The sequence below is a fragment of the Peromyscus californicus genome, unplaced genomic scaffold, assembly GCF_007827085.1.
Source record: "Peromyscus californicus insignis strain IS unplaced genomic scaffold, ASM782708v3 Scaffold_15__1_contigs__length_86483966, whole genome shotgun sequence".
In the NCBI taxonomy this organism is placed as follows: Eukaryota; Metazoa; Chordata; class Mammalia; order Rodentia; family Cricetidae; genus Peromyscus; species Peromyscus californicus.
Genome location: NW_026294447.1, coordinates 72,014,643 through 72,039,584, shown reverse-complemented (window position 1 = coordinate 72,039,584; position 24,942 = coordinate 72,014,643). Strand labels below are relative to the sequence as shown.

Here is a 24,942-nt window from a genome sequence, read left to right as displayed (position 1 = left end):
GCAGCCAGTGCTCTCAACCTCTGAGCCAGTTCTCCAGCGCCATCGTATACTTTTTGTAAGTACAGCCAACTACACTAGATACTATCCATTCGTCAAACAAGCCAGTACCGACACGTGACAAAGCAGACCAGTGGAGGACATTGGGACCTGAGGGACATCTGGTTGGTTGAGTTCCCTGGGTATTACTTTTATATCAAGTTTCCTGGACTGGGTCCTAGGAAAGCTGATAACCTGAAGATCTCACTAAATACAGAATGACAAACAACAAAAAAAGTCGGAAGAAAATCCTGTTCTCTAACCAAAGACCAGAAAAGAATGGCATAAGCTCTCCATGAGTCCAGAATATCTAGTGTGTTGATGTCAGAGAGAGCCAGGGGAGAAGCCTGAACTCATGAGGAACCTTGACGCCCATGCTCATCCTCTGGTAACAACACACACACACACACACACACACACACACACACACACACACACAGAGTATCAGAGGAACCTACCTAAAACAAAATATCAATAACATCTGGAGTCTCGTAACAAAACAGCCAAAATGTCCAAGATCTAATCAACTTCATAAGAAAAAAGCTAAATGGTGCTAATGTCAGCATTATCGGACAAGGATTTTAAAGCAGCCATCATAAAAATGTTTTATCAATTGTGAACGTGTGCAACAGATGAAAAAAACAAAAAGTCTCAGAAAAGGTAGATGGCCGCCACAAAGGGAACTCGGGGACAGCTCTGCAGGTTCCTTGTCTCGTAGTGTTTTCTCAGGCCTTAGTTTCTTTAACCTTATCGTTCCTTTGAGTATATATTATGACTTCCACTGTTTGTGTTTTTATGGGATTCGCGGGTATGCGAACCTGTCTGTCTGTGCATGTTTATGTGTTTCTTGTGATTTTCCTATTCCAGATTGTTTGGTTTTGTCTTATCTTATCTTATTTTCTAACTAGAGACAGAAAAGAGTGTGGATTCAGACGGGAGGGGATATAGGAAAGGATCTCAGAAGAGTTGGGGGAGGGGAAACTAAAATGAAAATATATCCTATAAAAAAACTATTTTCAATAAAAGAAAAATAGAAAAAGAAAAAAAATACACAGAAGATCCAAGGAATCAAATAGAAAACTGAGATGAAAAATAGTAATCAAAGAACCAAAAAATTCTCCACGGAGGAAGCTCATCAGCAGAATGTGAAGAAAATAAACAAAAAAAGCAGTAAAAGAAAGATAAAATTGTAGAAATTGCCCAACTAAGGAACTGAAAAAACAAAAATGAATAGAGTCTAGAGGGGCTGGAGAGGTGGTTCAGCAGTTAAGAGCACTGACTGCTCTTCTAGAGGACCCGGCCGGGTTCAATTCCCAGCACCCACATGGCAGCTCACCACTGTCTGTAACTCTAGTCCTAGGGGACCCAATGCCCTCTCCTGGCATCTGCAGGCACTGCACACGTGTGGTGCTTACATTTGTGCAGGCAGAGCACGCGTACATAATAAAGGAATAAAATTTTAAACCAAAAAAACAGAGCCCGGGAAGCAAATATCCAGCATGTGTGTTGTTAGAACCTCAAAAGGAAAGTGAATGGGGCTGAAATAATAGCCAACAGTTTCTCAAACTTGGAGAGAAAACAAAAACAAAAAATCTACAAGTCCAGGAAGCCAAGTAAGCTTCAAATAGAATAAAGCTGAAAAAACTCTACTACAAGACGTCAAAATTAAACTTTTGAAAACTAAAAGCAAAGAAAAAAACTTAACAGCGGTGAAAAAACATGACACCTCTCCTACAAGAGAAAACCCATGTGGCTGACAGCAGATTTCTCATCACAAGCCTTCTGAAGAAGTTGCAGATTTTTCAAATGCTATTCCTAAAGGACTATCCATTTGTAATTTTATAGCCATAAAAAGTATTCTTTGGGAATGAAGGAAAGATCAACATGTTCTCTGAGGAAGGAAACCTGAGTTATCACAGAGCTTTAAGTAACTGTGATAAGCATTCTTCGAGTGCTCTAAATGGTGTGTAATGATCTGATGTGCTCCTCAATAGACAGGAAATGTTTAGGAAAGCTGTTTTATTAGTACCACCATCTAACCAACTGAGCTAACCGGTCAGTAGGACATGTGGTGATATTTTATCTGTGTACCCCAATAAAGCTTATCTGAGGATCAGAGGGAAAAAGCCAGCCACTGTAGTAAACATAGAAGTCAGGCAATGGTAGCACACGCCTTGAATCCTAGCATTTGGGAGGCAGAGATCCATCCAGATCTCTGTGAGTTCAAGGCCACACTGGGAACACAGAGCCAGGTATGGTGGCACAAGCCTTAAATTCCAACACAAGTAAGCCATAAAAGTCTGGAGGTCTGTACAGACAGGCAGGAAGTGACAGAGCTGGGCAGAGAGAGGAAGTGATGTAGCTGGGCGAAGAGAGGAAATGAGATGGCAGAACAGAAAGTTATATAGATGTGGGTAGACAGGAAGTAGGTCTCTTTGGAGACTGAGGCGTCTGTAAGGTGAGGTTGGCTGTGGCTTTTCCTATTCCTCTGATCTCTCAGGTTTTTACTCCATATCTGGCTCCAGGTTTTTTATTAATAAGACCATTTAGCAATTCGTGTTACGAGGACAGCTGTTTTATCAATGGAGATGTGAGAGGCTTTGATGAGAGGAAAAGGTGAGGTGTGGTTATAAAGGGGCTGTATGAAAAAGATCTCCATGGTGAGGAAATGGTTTTGTGTCTTGATTGTGGTGTTGGTTACATGTGGTAAAATGGCAAGATCTTCAGGGAACCTTGTTGAAGAGGAGGCAGAGTGTAGGAGCCAGAGGGGACGGAGGACAAGAAGAAAACAAGGCCCTCTAAATCAACATGCGCAAAGCCCATATGAACTCTCTGAGATTGAAGCTGCACAGGTCTGCACAGGTCTGCACCAGGTCCTCTGCACTTAGACTGACTTCCAGTTTAGTGTTTTAATGGGATTCCCAAGTGTGTGAATGAGTGGGTCTCTGATTCTTGTGCCTTCCTTTGGGCTCTTTTTCTTCTGTTGGTTTGTCTTGTTCAACACCAATGTGACAGTTTTTGTTTTCTATTATTGTAGTGGTATTGTGTTCTCCAAAATACTGTGCACTTTAATAAACTTATCTGGGGTAAGAGAACAGAACAGCCACAATATTAAACATAGAGGTTAGGCAGTGGTAGCACACGCCTTTAATCCTAGCATTCCAGAGGCAGAGATCTGCCTGGATCTCTGTGAGTTCAAGGCCACACTGGAAACAGCCAGGCATGGTGACTCACGCCTTTAATCCCAGGAAGTGATGGCAGGAAGCAGAAAGGTATTTAAGGCATGAGGACGAGGAACTAGAGCCTGGTTAAGCTTTTAGGCTTTTGAGCAGTACAGTTCAGCTGAGAGGCATCCAGTCTGAGGAAACAGGATCAACTGAGGAATTGGCAAAGTGAGGTAGCTGTGGCCTGTTCTGCTTCTCTGATCTTCCAGCATTCACCCCAATACTTGGCTCCAGGTTTGTTTTTATTAATAAAGCCTGTTAAGATTCATGCTACATATTATATATTATTTTGGGGTTTTTTTTGAATGAATGAATGAATGCATGAACAAAAACCTACACACTGGTAAAAGTTAACAACTAGATTGTCATTTATACCTGCTTGGAGAAGGAAAATCTGTTTTCTCCAGTGGAGTGGCACTGGGTATAGCTCCAAGGGCGGCCTTATGTTCAGGAGCAGTTGACCAACATATAATGGACTTCACAGTTTTTTTTGTGTGTGCTTTTATTTGGCTATGATCTGGTGTTTTTTTTTTTAATTTCCTTTTGGATAGTATTTTGTTTTCTTTCTTTTGGGAATTTGTTGTTGTGTTGGAGTTTTACCTGTCTTTTGAGAAAGAACTTGAAGTTGGGTGGGTAGGGAAGGGGAAAGGATCTGGAAGGACTTGGGGGAAGGGAACAGATTTGAATTTTAAAATTGTTTTAAATATAAAAAACAATGGCAAGAGCTCTGTACATGCATTTCACCAACATCAACTTCTGGGGAGATGTTCTGGTTTGATCTTAGGGGACAGTGAGTGAAAATCAGACAGGCATTCTCTGTGCTGTGTTTGTGTCTCCCAGGAGGTATACGGTGACTCAAAACAAGAAACTAATTGTAAGAAAAGAGATTCTATGGAACCTCTGCACAGAGCAATCCCTAATAAGTAAAACCGAAATGAAACCTATAAATCCAACCGTGTAGAAGACTTACTGTCACAACCAACACAGAAGACTGTTTGAAATGACTTCAAGGCAGAGTGGTTGGACACTATAGCCTAAGGAAGAGCAGCCCCACAAAAGGCAAAAGGAAAGAAGTCTTAAACCCTGTCCAGTAATCTTCCTATGAATAGTCTTGTTGTTACTGTGATACTGATGTATCTGTTGTGAGCACTGTACGGGATAAAGCAAGTGTGTCAGTACCACTAAATCCTGGTTTGGGGGTATATTGCATATGTGTTGTATGCATGCATGCATTTGTGAACATGTGTGTGTATGGCATGTATGTGATATACGTGTACATGCATGCACTCACAGGGAATGTGTGTCCAAGTGTGTGTGTGTGTGTGTGTGTGTGTGTGTGTGTGTGTGTGTGTGTGTGTGTGTTGAATGTCTGAAAAGAGGGAGATAGAATAAAGATAACTAAGTACAAACTATTTAAAACTGAATTAGCTAGGAAATAGTATAATTCCACAGCGTATTTCACTTAAAAACATGCTTCATAGCTATGCTGACTGAAAACTCCGAGAAACAATGATAAACCTGAGAGCTGTGAACAGCATAGATGGTTGCTTCTAAACATCTACAAAAAAATGAGAAGCCAGGGCTCCAAGGAGAAGTAGCTCCATCTAGGTCTAAGGCAAGAAGTACACCAGGTGAGTCTGCACCCATGTGTCCTGATACTGGAATGGCAAGGAAGCCACCAGACGGAACTGGGGCTGTTTCCAAAGCCCCACTGGCTGAAGAGAGGACCACGTAGCCATCAATCAGAATGACAGCTGCCATGGATTAAAGTGCATCCAATGTGTTTAAGTCCGACTTCATGATCGCACTTAAAGTAACTGTATTGATCAGCTTTGCACAATACCAAGGAACCAAGTCATTATTCTGAAAACTGGTAAATACAGGGGAAATACCATCTATCTCCTGTCAGCTGCACCTCATAATAACCAAAGTTTTAATGAGGGGATGTTTTCCTGTACAGAAGCTGTAGAGCTAACAAATGAAAAAACAAAGATGGCCTCCAATCAAACGCCACATTTTTTTTTTTGCAACTCTTAATGGAATAAGAATCTAGATGATTATCATCAAGAGCTGCTAACATGAATAAAGGGAAGATAACCAGACTGTACGCGCCTCCTGACGAAAGCACAAACTACCACTTAGGAATTTCTCTTGCCAAAGAGAGAGGGGAGAGAGAGAAGAGAGCCTGAGTAAGTCTCTAGACCTAATTATCAATTCACAGGAATAACACCACGGGGATGCAATCAGCAGATCCAGCTCTGGAAACCCTACAGTGCAAACAACCCAGTTTCTTCAACAAATAACATACAAAGGAGAAAGAGTGTGTGTCCAAGAAAAGCCTGCAGATTTCTAAGAGGGACATCAGCCAGGTGCAATGTAGGAATCCTGTTTGGAGGCTGGTTTATACTAGAGGTAGCAGGCGAGATAAGGGCTGGAGAGATGAGTGCCGACTGTTTGATTTGATTGAGATTGTGGGATGGCTTGGTCTTTTCCTTTATCTTTTCAGGCAGAATCTTGTCATGTAGCCCAGGCTGGCCTCAAACTCGCTGTCCTCTTGTCTCAGCTTCCTAAAAACTGTGATTACAGGTGTGTCCCACTGTACCCAACTGGCTTGACATTTTAAGTCCACAGTATTTATACATGAAATGATGTGTTGTCCCAGATCTACTTCAAAGTCATCCAGAGTCGGGGAGAAAGGTGACAGCTAAGAATGAATGAAATGATTGGCCGAAAGTGACTGTTGTGGAGCTGGGCCATGAGGATTTCCATTTTCTCTGCCATTATCCCAGTTTTACATGAATATGAAACTTTTCAAAACAAAAGTTTGCTTGCTATACTCATACGGAGCCAGGTGTGGTAGCATATGCTTTTAATCCCAGCACCTGAGAGGGAGAGGCAAGAGGACCATGAGGAGGTCAAGATCATAGCAAGTTTGGCTCGGCTCCACAGCAAGTTTGAGATCAGCCTAGGCTATGTGAGACCCTACCAAATGTAGGGAAAAGAAGAAATCGACACAGCGGCTACGGAGATGACTCTGCCGGTAACGTGCTTACCATGAAAGCACAGGATCTGAGTTCAATCCTCAGAACCCATGTGAATGCACACATCTGTAATCCCAGTGCTGGGGAGGAAAAGATAGGCAGAGCCCTGGGGCTCGCTGGCTGGCCAGCCGAGCTGAATCAGCAAGCTACTGGTAAAAGAGAGAGATCCTGGCCCAAAAAGCAAGGTGAAGAGCAGCTAATTAAGGAAGATACTTGCATGCACACATGTACCCACACACCCACATACACACACACACACACTCACCATGCACACACACACATGGAAACACGTATATACATACTTAAATTTTAAAATAAAAAATTATGACCACAGAAAACTGCGTTTCTAGAGTTAGCTATCTCCCTAATCTACACCAGGGTTTTTATTCTATTCTGAGAAGCCTAGATTAAAATCTTAGCCATGACAGCAATAATATCCAGTATTTTAGAGCATATGCATATTGAGTTACTTATAGATATTGTCATTCAATCCCGATAAAGTCTGTGTAGTAAATACTGAGATTCTCCACACTTCACAGGCGACAAGCCTCAGGGACAGAGTTCGGATGACAAAACTAAGCCTTATTCCCACAACTAAGCACATTTGCAGACACCCAAGGGTGAAAAATGAAGATTGCTTTCACTGGACTTCTATGAGATAAATACTTCCCATCATCCTTGTCTGGTCCCTTAGAGAATCTGTACTATCTGACCCCCACCCTACCCAGCTGTGTGCACTCCCAGACACAGTAGTATTTTTTCCTCCAGACTGGAGCCCCTGTGCATGCTGGTCCCAGCGGTGGCATGACTCACCTGGGCCTCGGTGCCTCTTCTCCATCCAGATGTAGCAGTTGTTCTGGGCTACCCCAGTCTGCGAGTCCAGGAAGGGCAGACGCACGCTCCGCTCTGCACACAGCCGTGAATTGTAGCTCCGGCAATGCTCAATGGCTTCCTTGTAGAACTGGTCCCCAAGCCTACGGGAGGCAAAAGAGCCAAGGAGTGAGACCAGGGAAAGTAGACACAATCAGAGGGAAGAAGACCCCCACTCTCTCCTCAGGAAGCAGCCACATTTATGATAACCAAGTCAATGAGCACCAAGAGCCCCATTTGTCATCAAATCTCTACCAGATCCCATTTCCTGTCCTATCTACCAAGTCGCTTAGAAGCTCCTTTAAAATAGGCCCCAAAGAACAAACCATCAGTAAAGGTGGCCAGCCCTGTCCTGAGATGCTGAGATGTGGCCAGCCCCTCGAGGTGGTCTGTAGCAATGTTCTGCATAGGACTTAGAGAGCATCCAGCTGCCAGAGCCCCCTCTTTGAGCAGCCCCACAATTTTGCTCTCAAAAGTTGCCAAAACACATCCAGATTCCTATTATAACAGGGAAGCATTTAGAATAAACTAAGACTACAAGGGGCAGTGAAGACATCCTGCAGAGGTTCAGCCATTCGTTGTAAGAAGCATGTAAGGAAGGACACAGGTGGATCTTCTAAATCCACAGTTAAAGAAAAAAGAACTTTCTCTGATCAAAACAAGAGAAGTATTTAAATAATGTCTGACACTCCCCTACCTTAGGAATTGCTGAGGGATGCTACAGAAGGGCGAGTTGTGTAACCACCAAAGGGAGCCCACTAGACCCCAGTGCACAGTCCCACACCCCTGGTCACACAGCCCTGCCTAAACATAGTAGGACACAAAATGAAACAAAAAGACATGATTGGAAGATGGGGCCTTATATGGAAAAGGGGAGTTTGATGTGGGTGGACGAGCTATAAGAGAGGTAGTGGTAGTCATCAGGATGCATTATATGTGTAAAATTTCCAAAGAATAAATTTAATTAATGAAAATTAAAATGGTGAGGCTGGAGAGCAGGCTCAGCTGTTAAGAGCACTCACTGCTCTTCCAGGGGACCTGAGTTTGGTCCCTAGCATCCAGGTCAGGCAGCTCACAGCCACCTATAACATTAAGGGGATTTAATGCCCTTTCCTGACCTCTACATATAGACACATGTGAGTAGCATTTAGAGAGAGAGAGAGAGAGAGATTTTTAATTAGGACAAGATTAATAATAATACTACTTGAGAATGCCCAGAGTTGAAGATACAATAGAAGACCATCCTGGTTTGCAGGGTGGTGACCCAATTTAAACAGAGTCAACTTTATGTCTGTGAATCAAGTATTTCATATAATTTGGATCTTTTGAGGCCAGCGTATTGCACTTAGCATACAGCATTCTAGATTCACCCATGCTATAATACATGTCAGAGTGTCCTTCGGTGTCAGACTGTATTATACTCCATACTTTGCTTCTCAGTTCATCAGTCAATGGATACCTGGATTGCCTTCATGCCCTAGTCACTATGAATATATAGTAACTATACTCTCTACAGAAAACATGTCACAATACTCTGTGGACGTAGGGGTATAAACATCAAGTTCTACTTTCAATCATTTTGAGTTCAGGCCCAAGAGTGGATTTGATGGAGCATCTGGAAATTCTGCTTTCCTTTTTTTTCTTTCTTTCTTTCTTGCTTTTTTTTTTAAGAACTACCATACTGTTTTCACAGTGGCTCAGCCATTTCACAATCCCACCCACAATGCACAGGGTTCTAATCCAGCATATTGCACTACTGCTTGCCAGACAGAAAGGTTTTAAGCAGACTTTTCTGTTCCTTCTTTTTAAAATCAATGGATCAGATTCTACTGAAGATTTTTAACTTTATTTTGTATATTAATATATTATCATTATTATTACTAGTGCGTGAGTGTGGGGGCAGGGCACTGTGTGAAGATCAGAAGACAACTTTGCAGAAACAGTTCTCTCCTTCCATGGAGGATGGAACTGAGGTCCTAAGGCTTGCTCAGTCATAGGACTGAGTTCCACTGAGTCATCTCACCAGCCTCCTACCAAAGGATCGAAAGCAAAAATCTTACAGTTGGAGAATGCAGTCATGGAAGATTCGTCTGTAATTTAACTGTTGACAAGTCTCTGAGAAACAAACAATGCCCCGCCCTGCTCCTCCACCCCTCTACCCCCTCTCTTCACCTCTGAAGATCCTCATAGTCACACAGAAGGCCTAGCACACAGAGAAGGTATCCCAGCAGTAACAAAACCAAACTACCATCAAAGCCTAATAACCACACAGCTGGAAACGAACTGGGGAGGGAAAGCTGAAAGCCCATTAAAATGCTATAAAATGGAACGGCACGTAATCTGATGTAATCAAAGATACTAACAAGGACCATGAGATTGATCAAAAATGAAGAACATTTTCAACTAAGTATCTGCCTGTGTCACACCAGCCTGAACGGTTCCCCCTGCTAAGGCCATGTGTCTCAGAGGAACGGAACCATTTACAGGCAGTTCAACCCATGTAAGATGACACAGCCTGCCCAGAGTCTCCAGCAGCAAACAGCCATGCCGTTTCTTTCAGACAGGATCTTACTATGGAGCCCATGTTCCTACCTCAGCCTCCCAAGGGCCAAGATGATAGGTGAGCACCACCATCAATCCAGACTCATCTCATGATCTTTTTAAAAAGATGTTCACTAGTTCAACCTAAGAAATTCTGGTTAAGGGGGAAAAAATTAAGAAGATAAACATAAAATTGAGATCAAAAAAAGGGATGGGGGGGGTGTGGTAAAATTCACCTCCTGGAGGAAACAGGATTTCTTTCTTCTGGAAGCCAGTATGTAAGAAATCCATAGTAAGATTTTAAGGCAAATTTCCCTGCCATGTTCCTCGCTTCCAACAGCTTTGGCCCACATAAGAGGAACAAGAAAGTGAACTTACTAAGAGTGAACGGTGAAGCTTGTCCAGCATCTGCATCTCACACCGAATGGAGCCCAACAGAGCTGGGATGCAGTAAAAACGGAGTTGATCTCCGGACACTCGGTGTCAGTACTAACAGGCACGCTGGGGGAAATGTGTATTTTCAAAAGTGTAATCTTTGTGTGGATGAAACTTCTTATAACTATCAGATCCTGTGTCGTGCCGGAGTTCTCACCTTCTGCCTTTACAGGGGTTCCGGAGATTGAACTCGGGTCCCTTGGGCTTACATGGTAAGGGCCTCTAACCCACTGTGTTAAAGACTGGAACCTCTAGACCATCATCTATCCCCGGGGAAATCACTTTTGAACAGACGGGATACTGGCAGGGATTTGAAAATAAAAGTTAAATGCCATTTTTGAAGATATGGGAGGAGGGGGGAAAAAAAAAGAACTTCAACTTCCTGGATAAACTTAAGTGGCACTTCTCCGAAAGTTAATTAGCCAAAATCTTCACGGAGCTTTCTACTAACTCTAAAAGAAAATCGATGGCCAGGTCTCCCAAACCCATGGAAAGCAATTTAAACAGAAAAGAAGACAAATGTCTTCTCCAATATGGCATTTAAAAATAAATAAATAAATAAACAAAGTCCCACAAGGAAAGGATCCCACGGGTGACATTTGCACTAAAGCCACAGGGGGCAAAAGGAGCAAGGACAGGCTGGCAGCATATGACTCATTTTGTGGAGTTGTGACCAGTGTGCCCCAGGCTGGAGCAGGCATGGACCAACCTCAGTCATCACCTGTCTGGTACCAGACCATGGGGCCTAGATTACCAGGGCATGATTGATGTCTTGAGCTGGAAGAAGCTGGCACCAGGCAGGTTAGAGTGATGTCCTCATCAAGAACTGACCCCAGGCCACTAAAGACTGCAATCAGAAACAGAAAGGCAAAAACAAGTCTCTGGGCTCTGAAAAGCCTTCCAGTATTCCAGGAATACCAGCCCCCTGGTTCCAGGGGCCTTTGTAAGGAAGGGGGTGGAAGGTCCCTTTATGGTCTCAACTGGACAGAGGGGTCCAGTCTAGCTCTGAGAACTGGATGTTCCTCTCAAGAGATTTCCAAGGGCCTTTCTTGAGCATATCTATAGGGAGATGAATTCCAGGGCCTGAAGGGCCCTCTGCTCCTCTTCCAACTTCCTATTCTAGAGAACGTGTTTGCTGGTTCAACTTCCTGTCTACCACCTTGAGATAATGCTTGGCGCCAAGCCTCCAATCAGACACTTGCCCTTACTGTCCCACGGGTTCTGTACTCACAACTAAGGACATGTGTCATGCCATGCTTCACATACGTACCCATCAGATACGATGGAACATGCCTACAACCCTAGTATCTTTGAAGTGGAAGCAAGAGGGTCACAAGTTCAAGGCCATCCTGGACTATGCAACCAGTCTTTGCCTCCAGTAGAGGGAGAGGGAGTGTTCAAAAGCAAATTCCTCATCTTCTGCCAAGAGCCTTTTTCCCTCTCCAGCTTTCATTCTTCTGGGAGGGGGAGCAAAGAGGGGTCACTGCTCCCCACCCACACGGCCACTGGCCCAAGGCCCTCCCTCTGCCCTCACTCCGCCTGGCACTGAGTTCTGTCACTTTCCAGAGTTCTTGTCTATTCACGCACACTATGTGGCCACAAGTCCCCTGTTGCTGTTACAACAGGACCTTGGCCTACTCTTTGGGCCTGTAAACAGAGATAAGCAGCCCTGGCCAGTGACATTTCTGATCCCTTCTCCCCTCCCACCGCCACCCTCTGAAGTGCCTCTGCCTGGCGCCCTGCTTGGCACCCTAACCCCCATAGTCTCACCCAGCCGCCCACAGTCCCCAGCCACCCACATACGCACATTAGACTCATCTCCAGGGCACTGACGTCCTGCTCTTTGCATTTTAGTATGTGTAACAGGTGCCGTAGATAGCTCTGTTCTCACTCAGCTTTGAAGGAGCCCTCACAAGCTACAGGCCGTTTGTGACAAGGTAAAGGGACCATTTTACGTCCTTTGATGTCGTATTGTTCCTAGAGTGGCCCTTGAAGAAAAGCTAGGTTAGTGATAGACTGAATCGTGTCACCCCACATGAAAAAAAAAAAAACTAACGTCCTGCCCCGCCAGATTGACGGCATTTGGAGATAGAGCTTTTAGATCATGAAGGTGGAGTCTGCACAATGGCACGAGGATTAAGGGAAGAACAAACGTAAGAGGCTGAGAGGATAGTTCAGCCCCAGTAAAAGCTTTTCTTACAAGCACAAGGACCTGAGTTCAATCCCCAGAACCCACATAAAAAATGCTGGGGTGGGGGAGAGGGGGCGGGCTGTACACACTTCTAACCTCAGCACTCTAATCCCACGTAGAGGCAAGAGGACCAGAAATTCAAAGTCATCCTCAGCTACAGGGCAAGTCTGAGGCTAGCCTGGGATGCATGAGATGTCATCTCAAAAAAAAAAAAAAACGAAAAATTAAATACATTGGTCCCCATAGACCCACATTTGAGGACACAGCAAGAAGGCAGCCATACTTAATAAGCCAGGAAAAGAGCCCTTACTGGGAATTACTGGGAACTTGACTTTGCTGGCCCCATGTAATCTTGAACTTGGAACTCACAGAACCAAGAAATAAGTATTTTGTTACAACAGTCAGAACTAGTGAATGATGTTTCAAACAGAGAAGGTTGTTGAGATAGGAGAGACTCCAAAACCCTTTCTCCCTGATTTCATTTCCTTACAACCAAAACAACAATACTATAACTGTATCAATTTAACCCCAACTCCATGGCTATGTTAACATGTGTCTTCCTTCCTGGACTGTGACCCCAAGAGAACAGAGACTGTATGTACAGCGCCACAGCACACAGCTGCTCAGGCTGGGCACCGAACAGCTCCAGGACACATCCCACTCCTGTGTGAAGAAAGTGACCTGTGTGGGGTAGACCAGTAGTCTCCAAGTCCTGGACTTCCATCCGGGTCATTCCCAGCATCCGGCACAGAACCTGATACGTGGTTAGTATCCAGGAAGTTGGGTGGTGCTGCACTTGACACCCAGGTGTCACCGGCACAGGGGAGGATTTCCACTTAGCCCATAACTCATGCACTACATACGTGTGCTCAGTCCTCAGCGTTACACGCACATGGAGGTTGGTGACTTCGAGGCCTGTCCACTTGCAACTTTAGCGGAGAAAGTGAGATTGTCTACGATCTCTCCATTTGTGCTCATCCCCCAACATCTGACTTATTGCAGCCTTCTCTCACTATAATCACCATAGCTGTCTTCTCAGCCATCCTGGCAAAAAGAAATCTCCTTCAAAACTTCCTTTAGCCTCTGATTCCTTGGTACAGATCTCAAAGTATCTCCCAGGGATGCCCCGATGCTTCTGCCAGGCTGTGGAGGCTCTGAGGGAGCAGATGTATGAAAGGCTGGTCCGTATCAGGCAGGCCTGTCCAGCTCCACCCCTTACAGGCTTCCCAGCCCTGTGCCTCACTCTGACCACCTTCCCTGAGATTCACACACACTGCTCTGGAGGCCTGTGGACGGACTTGGGAAGCTAGAATCCAGCCACCCAGGCAGGAGTGCCTACAACCCACCATCTTCCCCTTCTCTTCCCCTTGAGAGCAACCCATTTTCTACCATTTTGTGGCAGTAACACTGCCTGAGCAGGCTGGTCCTCTGCATGTGACATCCCGCCATGGAAACTTCACTATGACAATGACATTGAGGCTGTCAGAAGCCCATTCAAATTTCTGACCCCAAGCTGAACCTCAGACATTAGAGAGCAGAATGGCTGGGGCGTGATGGTTCCATCAGCACTCCCAGAGCCTCCTCTAAGTACCAGAGGCCACGCCAGACTCATCTGTGGCTCTATCCCAAAGCCCAGGACAGAGAGTCTACCATGCTGAGCTGATAGATGAAGAAGTACATAAGTAGAAGATCAATCAATCAAAGTTAATCTCCGTCTGATGATTTCCTGCACAGAAGAAGCCTTGTTCTTGTGCCCAACAAAACACTCATTTCCTTCCACCCACAGTTTGGCTAATCTGAACTGGCTCAAGGCTACCTGAAATTCTGCCTCTTCTAGGAAAACTCCCCGGTTATCCTGCCCAAAACACTTTTTCTCCCCCTCCATCAGTCTACCTAATTATTTTTTCATTAAATTTTTGCTGGTCTTTGCTGTCTTCCTTATCCATTCCCCACCCATGTAGACTGTGAATGTCTTGAAGATGGGGTCAGAGAATTGTATTCTTGCCTGTCCCCAAACCACACACATTACATGAGTGTGAGTGTCTGAGTGGAATTCCTATCACAAGTCTCCCAAAGACCAGCACTCTAACCCACCCACCCACCTTGTGAAACCCTTGTACATGTCTGTCTGCTCAGCCCCTAGATACCAAACATTCTTAAAACTTGACTTACAACACCCTTCCCCAATTACACATTAGCCAATAGCAGTGGACTGTGAGGTCCAGCTCCCAGCAATGGAATGAGACACAGTTGCAGCCCTGTGCTAGGGAAAAAGTGAAGTGAAATTCCTACCCTGGTGTGCTTGCTCGCCCAGTTTGGGTCTTTGCATACTCTTGCCAAGAAAATTGCCTCACCAAGTTACTTTCTTTTTCATTCATGTGTCTCCTTGTGCAATACTACATATAGTCTAATGTTTTCCAACACAGACCGTCCCTAGAAACCCAACGGAAGTGTCGTCACAGTTGCGAAATGTGCAGAACATGAAAACCTCCTCTGCTTGAGCATGGGGTGGGCCTGAAGGTACCTAGCTTCTCCAAGCACAGGAGCAGATGCCTGCAAACAAACTTCCTACAAGATCACAGCCCACTATATTTCTCCATGTCCTAAAATGGCGGGAGGGGGGTCACCTTAGCTCTAGAAGTTCTTTACCAGAATTCAGGCTGTCCTGCAGAAGTTGCCAAACTACTGACATACTTACGTATCTCATTGCTTAAAAAAAAAAAAAAAAAAAATAGTACCTGATCAAAGAAGTAGAAGGAATGAGTGGATGTGGCTTGCTTGGACTTACAGTTTGAGGAGAAATCCATCACGATAAGAAAGGCATGGAGGCAGGTGTGTGAGGCTGCTGCTTATAATGAACCCACAGTAAGGAAGCAGAGAAGGACCAGTGCCCCAGCTCGGCTAGCTTTATCTTTCTGATGTCTGGGGTCTTAGCCCGTGGCATGGTACTGCCCACATTCAGGAAAAATCTTCTCTCCTCTATGAACCTCATCTATATAATCCTTCACAGGCATGCCTAGAAGCTTGCCTCCTAGGCAATTCTAGATCCTGTCAAGTAGACAGTGTTCACCATTAGACCCAACCCCTTTCTCTTTCTCCAAGCCTCAGAAGCCGACTGACTACTGTGTAGACATCAGACCTGCCCCAAGAGACATAGATCTTCCCCACCTGTCATGAAATGTCCCTCTGTGCCAGGAATGCCATCACATCACCCTGCTCTCGGAAAAACATGGTCTAAGCAGCGGCTCTCACACTGGGGTTTGTAAAAGATATCAATAGGCGGTACAAGGCTGGGAGATTGGTTCTGATGCTGACTCTGGGGGTTTGGAATGTGAATCACACACCAGCCCACTCCTCACCCCCAGGCGTTCAGTGCTGGAGGAAGGGCATAGACTCTTCAAACACTTGTGTTTTAAAGGCAGAGCTGAGACGCTCCAGTAACTGACTCTAACTCAGCTGGCTTGGTTCTCATTGGAAAAACCTCAGGAAGCTGCATGGATTAAAATGACAGCATTGACCTGTCGCAGGCCCATCCCCCAGAAGTCCTCATCCCTTGCAAACATCCAAGAGGCCTAGTCAAGGCCTATGTGTGGGATAGGCACTGACATTCTCAGTCATTCAGCCTGTGGCTCTGATCTTCATAATGGCCCAGAACAGACACACTGGGGACAAGGGTGACCCTGGTGAAAGCCATATTAGACAAAGAATTTGAACCCTAAAACTCATTGTGATTTCAATGCCGTTCAGAGGATGTTCAGGCCCACTAGACCCAATAAATCCCTCTTCCTCTGGTGAAGACTTTCCAGGGAGTTATTATGCAAAGCTGCCTAAGCAAGACGGAATTTATATTGAACCTGGTCATGATTTCTGAGCTGCCACTGGATGTTCTGATGACACGCGCATCTCGGGGTTGAAGTCAAGGGGCTGCCAAGGACAGGAGACTGGAGGCAGGACAATTTCTTCCAGTAAATAATGGGAGGGGGAAGGGGAGGGGGATGGGAAGAGATGCTCTGGGGAAGGAAGAAGGAAACTAGCTTCACTGGTACCCAAGGTTTGCCTTTCAAATGGCATCTAGATGTGACAAAATAAATCTCTCCTCTGAAGGTGAAAGAATGTACAGAATGTCACCAACTTTCAAAAGTCGAACAGCAGCAACAATGCCCCCTTTATGCAGGGTGACTCCTTCCCTGAAAAGAAAACACACCCACAGAAGAAGCTTCACGGGGTAAAAGGATGTCTAGTTCCTTAGCTAGGTAGCATCACACACCTGCAGTCTTAGAGCTCAGGGGATGGAGGCAGGAACAGCAGGCGTTCATGAAGCCAGCCAAAAGAAAAGAAGAGAAGGAAAGAGGGAAGAAGGGAGAGTGGAGCAGAGAGGGGGAGAGGAGGGAGGGGAGGTGTACAGAGAAAAGGACAGAGACAGGGGAGGGAAGAGGAAAGGAAAAGATGCCTCGATTACCTGCTTCACAGCAGGAGTCTGCTGAGACCCCAGCAGGGCACCAAGACGCTGTCCCCCCAGTGTGACCGCTGAAGGAGTAGGTCATCAATTAGACCATTCTCAGACTAAGAGAGCTCAGCCCGCCTTGGCTGCTGGAGGACAGGAGCCTCGGTGCTGCCCTCCCCAGCACAGAGGATATGGTCTGGCATTTAACACAGTCACAAAGAACATGTTCTTCCGCAGTCAATTCTCTACGCGGCTGCCCAAGCGACCTTTTCAAAACAGAAACCGGACCATGACATTCTCTCCTCCTTAAATCCCTCAGTACCTTCCCATAGCACCCAGAATAAATCCGAAGTCCCTCTCACGGCTGTAGAACCCCAGATGGGTATCTGACTCCACTGGCCTTTCCTCCTTCTTCATCTGTCTCCACCCTCCCCACGCTGGGGTCCATTCTCTCTGTACCTCTTCCTCTTCCTCTTTCAAGGTGACCTCACCTCAGGACCTTTGCATATGCGGACAGCTCTACCCTCACAGACTTCTCCCAGATCTCCTGGCAGGATTTAAAGCCTCATTATCTACAGTAACCAGCACCCCCCCCCCCCCCCGCCCCACTCCTTCCTGATCCCTTGCTATCTCACATCCTATGTTAGTTTTTGTAACACCTTCCAGAATCAAAATTCTCTTTGCTTAGCCAGACATGTTGGTGCACGCCTTTAATCCTAGCACTCGGGAGCCAGAGGCAGGGAATCTCTGTGAGTTCAAAGCTACCCTGGTCTACATAGAAAGTTCCAGGCCAGTCAGAACTACACAGTGAGACCCTGTATATCGATAATAATAATAATAATAATAATAACAATAATAATAATAATAAATTGATATCATTGCTTCCATTTTAATTTAACATTTTAATTTTAATATTAAATACAATTATGTTTATAGATTTTAATAAAATATTAAAATAAAATTAATAAAAAATAGTGTTTTTAAAATTAATACAAAACTGTCTTTGTCTCCTAATTGTCTCTGTGCAATTAAAGTTTAGTCCCTGTGCAGCCAGGGCCCAGTCTCTTCAGATCCCCCGCACCCAACACGGGATTTGGACTCTAGGAAATGTTCAGGCGGCACCACTGAACAAATAATGGAAAGATGCAGATAGACAGCAAGTCAGAGCAGAGGCCCCCAGGACTTAAAAATGAGGAATGCAGAAATGCCTCCTCACTTCTGACCACCCCTCACTCCCCCAGCCAGCCCAATGCACCCAGGACAGCGGGCCTATCTCCAACTCCACCATCTCTACGTGAATTTGCTCACGGCCCCACAATGCCACCTATGTACCCCAAACTCTGGAGTGAGGGCTGGTAAACAGTACCCATTTATAGTGTTGGTCATTGCTTTATATGCCCAAAGGGACAGTCCATGCTTGGAACCAGTGCTGCAACCAGCAAAATTAGAAGATAGTCTCCAATGTGCCCATTCTGTTTCCCTTCAATGCCTTCCTCCAAATTAACCTCTTCTGAGGGTCCTGTCCCAGCTTGCTGATCCATGTCCTTGTTCTGAGTCCCAAACCTATGGGTAGTGCCAGGGGCACTGCAGGCTAGGGGTGGGAAAAGGCTTGACAGGAAATCAATGAGAACTTGAAGGTTATCTGGAGGGCACAGTCTCCCCGCCAGGCACCTGCTGGGATGGGATCTGTGGTCCTGACCTCGCTTGGGGGCCTCTGCCCTCCTGTCAGAGTTGGTTAAGATCAGCCGCAGAAGCAATGCCCTGTACACCAAGTGATCTTCAGGCTGCCCTTCGAAGGGACATCCAGACAAAGAGGCGTCTCCTTCCTCCTGCCACCCGGTTCAACAGCATTCCAAGTTCTCTTGTTAGGCTCCTGAGAAAATCATCTCCAACTTGCCATCTTTTGAGGTGTATAACTTAAAAATTCCAAAGTCGATGCTGGAGCTTGGCTGAGTTTAGAACCCAACTATCCCTTCTTCGTGTATAATTTTCCCAGACCCCTGCACTCCCTATCTTCATCTGTCTTTTCCTGCTGCCATCTTCTCTCCCATTTCATCCACCTCATCAAGAGTCAATTAACACACGGGATAGGGACAAAGCCCTCAGCCTAAGCCTCTACTCAGAAGCTGAACATGAGTCTGGGGTAAAAATCAGAAGGGCTGAGGAAATAGTTGTCTGCATAGTTCTTACTGCGCAGCCTTGATTAAAAGGCCAAGATGACAGTACACACTGTAACCCCAGTGTTAGGGAAGCCAAAACAGGGTCTTCCTGAAGTTCACCGGCCCGCCAGCCTAGCCCAGGCACAAACCCCAGGATCTGTGAGATACCCTGTCTCAACAGATGAGGTGGGGCTGACCAAGAAAGACACTCAGTATTACCCTGTGGCCTCCACATGCACATGTATACACATGCATGCACAACTGCACACACAAAAATAAATGAAAAAGAGATATACACCCAGCACGGCTGTAGGATGATGGGATGACGGCACTGAGTGGTATAGCTGATACTGACTGAGCATATATGACACGTGGCTGGCAGTGTTTTATATGATTTCCTTGCATTATTTTATCTAATCTCATCCAACCCATCATCATCATCATCATTACCATCATCATCACCATCACCATCATCACCATCATCCCACTTATAGAGATTTGCAAACTGAGGTCTGGAGAATCCTAAGCAATTTGCCTTGGGGTATAGTTGGCATTAAGGAGTTGCAAGTCCAGGAGACAGACCCAGAATAACCTCAACGACCCACACTTTCTTGGAAATACTAAGTTTTTCTCAATGAGCATCACAGACTTGCTGAGTCATTTTAGCTTTTTCATTCCTTTATGCCTCAGTTTCCCACACCGCTCAAAAGATACCCACACCAGAGCTACCTCTCAGTAACTCAAGAGAACGGTTGGTTGGTGGTAGGAATTCCTGAAAAGATACCATCAGAGAGCTATCTAAAGAGGTATTCATCCCAAGACTGAGCAAGAGGCACTGGACTCCAAAGGACCCTGTGGTCCTCACATCTAATAAGAGACAAAGGGATCCCAACCTGGACTAAAGAGAGGACTCAGACACCCCAGAGTCCCAGAGAATACCTCATTAGCTCCCTGGGTGCAGGGAATCAAACTTGGGTCCTTTGGAAGAACAGTATTTGCTTCTAACCACTAAGCCATCTCTTCCAGTCCCTGCTGCCTAGTTTTATTGGAAAGAAACCCAGCTGCCAGAGAGATGACATGATCTGCCCCTGGCACACAGAGCGGGAACCAGCATTAGCTCATCAGACCAGACTCTTCACTCGGAGCTTTTCACACCATTTATAGCAGGTGTCTGGAAACTAGACCCTGAACCCAAAGTTTTATCAGCAGATAAAATGTATAGAATTCCCCTGATCCACGGTTTTGTTTTTTACAACCCAAAAGTACTCAATGAAAGTTCTAAAAACAGGCAAAGCAAAAGTTTTAATTTTCAGGCCATTCTGAGGTGTTTGATGAAGTTTCAGGTTGTCCTGTTTCATCCAGTCCAGAACATGAATCATCCCTTTTTCTAGCCTACCTCACTCACCTTTACATGCCACCAGCTTGGAGCTTAGTAACTGTCACACTGCCATTCATTGCCATCCCAATTACCAGATCAGCCATCACAGTGTCGGTATCTAGCTATTGTCTAATTTACTATTATTTTCTTAATATCCTACTTGGCCTAATATGTAAATTAGATTTTATCACGGGTCTTAGTCAGGTACCTTCTCAGGCTATCATCAATTACTCAACCAGAAGAAATTTAAAAGGAGAAGAATTTATTTGGGTGTGGAGTTTGAAGGAATTTATAGCTATGGGGAAGGCATGGTGGCCAGAGGGGGAGGTGACTGGTCACTCCACATCCTCAGTCGAGAAGCCCGGGAACAGTGAAGGTTGGAATTCAGCTGACTTTCTCCTTCTTATTCAGTCACAGACCCCAGCCCACGGGACAGCACCACCCACATCAGGGTGGATCTTCCTACCTCAGTTAACCCAGTCTAGAAACATCTCACCGACATGCCCAGAGTTTTGTCTCCTAGGTGAACCTAGAGCCTCTCACCTTCGCAATCAATATTAACCATAATAGGCACACGTGTGTTAAGAAAGGACCACAGTACATATAACCTCTATCTAAGGTTTCAGGCATCCACAGGGGAGTCTGTTGTATTCTCCTCAGGGACCACACGGCACGTAAAGCTGGAAATATTTCCCATTTGGACCTTTACAAGCAAAGTTCCTTGGCTCCCAACTTCCAGCATAAACCTTGAATAAGGCATACTCTCCATCATCACAGAGAAAGAAGAAAAACCAGGAGGTCTAAGAGTCATACAGCTTAAGCAGATAGTTATACAATTATCTCAGCTTGGTACAACTTAATAAAAACCCATAAACACAGCTAACAACAAGGAAAACACGCAGTAGCTCACCCTGCCTATTTAATAATCATTGTTAACTACAGCAAGCAAAACATCACTGAAAATTAATTTTTTTCCTAGGCTCCCTGGAAAGCCCTTCGTCATTTTGGAAATGCTGCTGCTGGCCAGTGGGTGAGAAGATGCTGCTCACAGCTTCAAGGCCTTTGTTTTCTCCTGGTTCTGAGGAAGCTAGAAACTGAGTCTTGCCCTTCCCCTGGGGTGCCCTCTTAGAGCTCGGGGCTGTCTGAGAGATGACGCCTAAAGCCTGCTTGTCCCTCACACTCTACGAAAAGTGTCTAGGAAGAGCAAGATATGGCTTGGGGAATGAGGGGCGCAGTTCTGGCACTGGTTCCTTCCCACCTTGCCTAGCTATGGCCTCCTCTCCAGAAGTGATCAGGAGGTATGCAGGGCTCCCAGTGGGCTGCTGCTGCCTTCCTTCACTCCTTGGAAAGAGGCCTGTTCCTGAGGGGCTGAGATGGGTAACAGGATGAAGCCAGAACTCAGTCACTCTGGGTCTTCAGCAAGGCTCTCAGCCTCTGGGCCCCTGTCAAGTGGAAAGATTTAGCTGCATGCACATATTGCAAACGGAAGGATGTGTGCCAAGATGTACTAGTGGGAGGCAGGTGAGAGGAGGTGAGTGGGCAGCACAGGCCGGTCTGTAAATCATACACACCAACACCAGGAATGCCGAAGCTGGAGAGTCTGACGTTTCTCAGCAGCGTGGCAGCTGGAAAGCTTCACAGTGTGATGGCTAATCTTGGTTATCAACTTGACAACATCTGGAATCACAGAAGTCACAAGCTGCCGGGAACTACTGTGAGGGGTTTCCCTGATGAGATTATTTGAAGCAAGAAGACCCACCCTGAATCTGGGTGTCACCTTCTGGTGACCATCTAGATCAAAGGGCTGGGAAGAAGGGAGCTCTGCCTTTGCCTGCTTGCCCTCACTGTCGCTGGCAAATTCATCCCTGCTGCTGCTGAGACTTTCCTTCACCAATGTCAGAGCCAGCATCTTCAAGATCCCAATGTAGACTGAAGACCAGCAGCTCTCCAGGAACCCTCTAGGACTCCAGAGCCAGGTAGGACTGCTGAGATATCCAGCCTCATGCATGGAGCAATATAGGGTTCTTGGCCTCCCCAGTGTGAGATGGACACTTTTGGACTACCAGTGCCACATCCTGCAAGCCTTTAATAAATCCCCTTTTAATATAATAAGTATACATATATATGTGTGTGTGTCTATATATACATGTATATGTATATATGTGTGTATATATATATATAAACATACATACATACATACACATATATTCCTTCTCTCAGTCCTATTCCTTCAAAGGACCCTGACTAACACACATGGCTAGGAAAAGGTTTGCACAGAAGAGTCCCAATTCGCTGCAAGGTCCCCTTAATAATAATGCAATAATTATTCGTTCCCTCTCAAAAGTGCCCTTGCTTAGCTGATCGATAATTAGGTCCCTCCAATGGCAAATCTAGACCTCTGTCACCCCAACATCCAGGAGACAAGCAAAAAGAAGGCACCAGAAGGACTGATGTGAGTGGGAAGCTGTGCAGGCAGAGGAGGGAGGGGGCAGAGCACGGCAGGACACTGAAGGAAGAAAGAGAAGGCAGGAGGAGGCCTCAGGATCACAAGAGAGGGTAGCCTGCAGCACCGCCCCACCGCCATCAATACCTCCCAGGACAGGTTATCTCTGGAATTTACGCTCTCTGATAATTACCTTGCAGAGGGTTCCACTTATCTTATCCAAGGAATCTGCCAGTCGCCAGACACACAAGGTTCTAGTTAATTCCGTCTTCACTGCCCTCCACCTCTGTCTGCCGCCAGCTCCTGGCTCCCTTCCTCTCAGCTGCCTCTCACTTCCAAACTCCCACTTCCTCTGCCCTCAAAGCTGCTTTTGCGTCTCTGGACCAAAGGAGGGACATTTAAGGGTAGAAGAGTCTCAAGGGCTTTATGTGTGTTGACAAAGGAATGAGATGGGGAGGGGAGGGGGTCATTTACTGATAAATATAAGAAGCTGAGGTACAGCCTAGGAAATGTAGATTGTCCCAAAGGCTGTGTGGGACAGGCAGAAGCAAAGTTTGGGGTCCAGGGATCTTTTTTTTAATTGTTGTTGGTTTTTTGTCTTTACCTGCCTTATGCCATTAGGTCTGGTGGGTTTTCATCTTTTTTTTTTTTCTTTCTTGATGGTATAATGTAGCCCAGGCTGTCTTCAAACTCTGTATAACCAAGGATGACCTTGAACTTCTGCTCTCCATGCCTCGACCTTCCAAATGCTGGGACTACAGGTATGCACCACCACACCCAGTTTTGTTTCTGTTTTTTATTATTATTATTATTTATTAAGTATACAGTGTTCTGTCTGCATGTGTCCTTGCAGGCCAGAAGAGGGCACCAGATCTCATTACAGGTGGTTGTGAGGCACCATGTGGTTGCTGGGAATTGAACTCAGGACCGCTGGAAGAGCAGCCAGTGCTCTTAACCACTGAGCCATCTCTCCAGCCCCACACCCAGTTTTATGTAATACTGGGGGTGGAACCCTGGGTGCCAGGCAAGTACTCTACCAGGCAAGTACTCTACCCGCTGAGTTACATCCCAACCCCAACCAGTATTTTGCTTGTCTTATTTGTTCTTCAAAGTCTGCTTCAATTAAGCACTCTAAGGATGCCTTTCATGGCATACACATGTGGCCCACTGGTACTGTGTTCTCTTTAAATGCGTGTCTCACAGCTAACCGTGAGCCACTGAAAGCGTCTTTGCTTCCAGGAGCACGTCCCTCAATGACAAGGAAGACATTCAGCCACCCTCACTGTGGACCAGGTACTGTCCTATGTCTTGGAAATAGGACAAGTCATCTTTAGGGCAACTGTAGAAGAGGTCCTGCCACTACCGCCCCCTCCACAGAAGACACAGGGCTCCAGAGAGCTGAAGCCATTAGCAAAGATTCCTTAATACAGGGCCAGGTCAGGATTTAAACTAAGTGATAGTATCTCGAATTCTGGAGTCTTCACCACCCGGAACCAGCTGGCCTCTACAGTTAATTTTGCTGACTGAGTGGAGTAGCTAATGCTGTGTTCTATCTCCATATGTATGCCATTCTTTCTTTGCAATCATAGCCATCGCCAATAGCTAATGGTCATTAGACATGTACAGGTACTCAGAGCTTTCCACATAGGAATTACATCCCGGGGCGGGAGGGGCGGGGCAGGGCAAGCATAGTCGGCCCCACAATATACCCCCTGAACCATCCCTTTGTCCCATAAACACGAGCCTAGCCCTCTCTCAGAACCTCCGCACCTGCCCCAACCTGTCACAGGTGAGCTTTTCTCCCATCTTTTTATTTTATACTTTATTTATTTTTATTTTATGTGCATTGGTGTTTCGCCTGTGTGAGGGTGCCAGGTCCCCTGGAACTGGAGTTACAGACAGTTGTGAGCTACCGTGTGGGTGCTGGGAATTGAACCGGGGTCCTCTGGAAGAGCAATCAGTGTTCTTAACCGCTGAGCCATCTCTCCAGCCCCCTCTCTCTCAGCTTTACGGAGCTAGCTGCTGTCTCCTTGGGGCTGCTTACTCATTCCTCCTTCTCAGGCCCTTCCCTACTCCTTCCCATCACTCAGGATGGAGGTCTTTGGGTCACGGTGCCAACTGTCAGGCACAGCTTTATTCATAAGCTTACTTAACATCCTTCTTTCTCTGTAAATACGCTC

At 45.8% G+C, this 24,942-nt stretch overlaps 1 protein-coding gene across 3 annotated transcripts in view; it reads right to left on the bottom strand.

The window, feature by feature from the left end:
* The window catches only part of Dpf3 (double PHD fingers 3), a 297,137-nt gene that overhangs the window by 158,473 nt on the left and 113,722 nt on the right, over window positions 1–24,942 (bottom strand). For all 3 annotated transcript variants that reach the window (XR_008218495.1, XM_052739375.1, XM_052739376.1), the window contains exon 2: window positions 7,115–7,275. Coding sequence is in view for 2 of the 3 variants with exons in the window: in XM_052739375.1 (XP_052595335.1) it covers window positions 7,115–7,275 (161 nt within the window). In the remaining variant the exon portion in view is untranslated. The remainder of the gene's footprint in view (window positions 1–7,114; window positions 7,276–24,942) is intronic.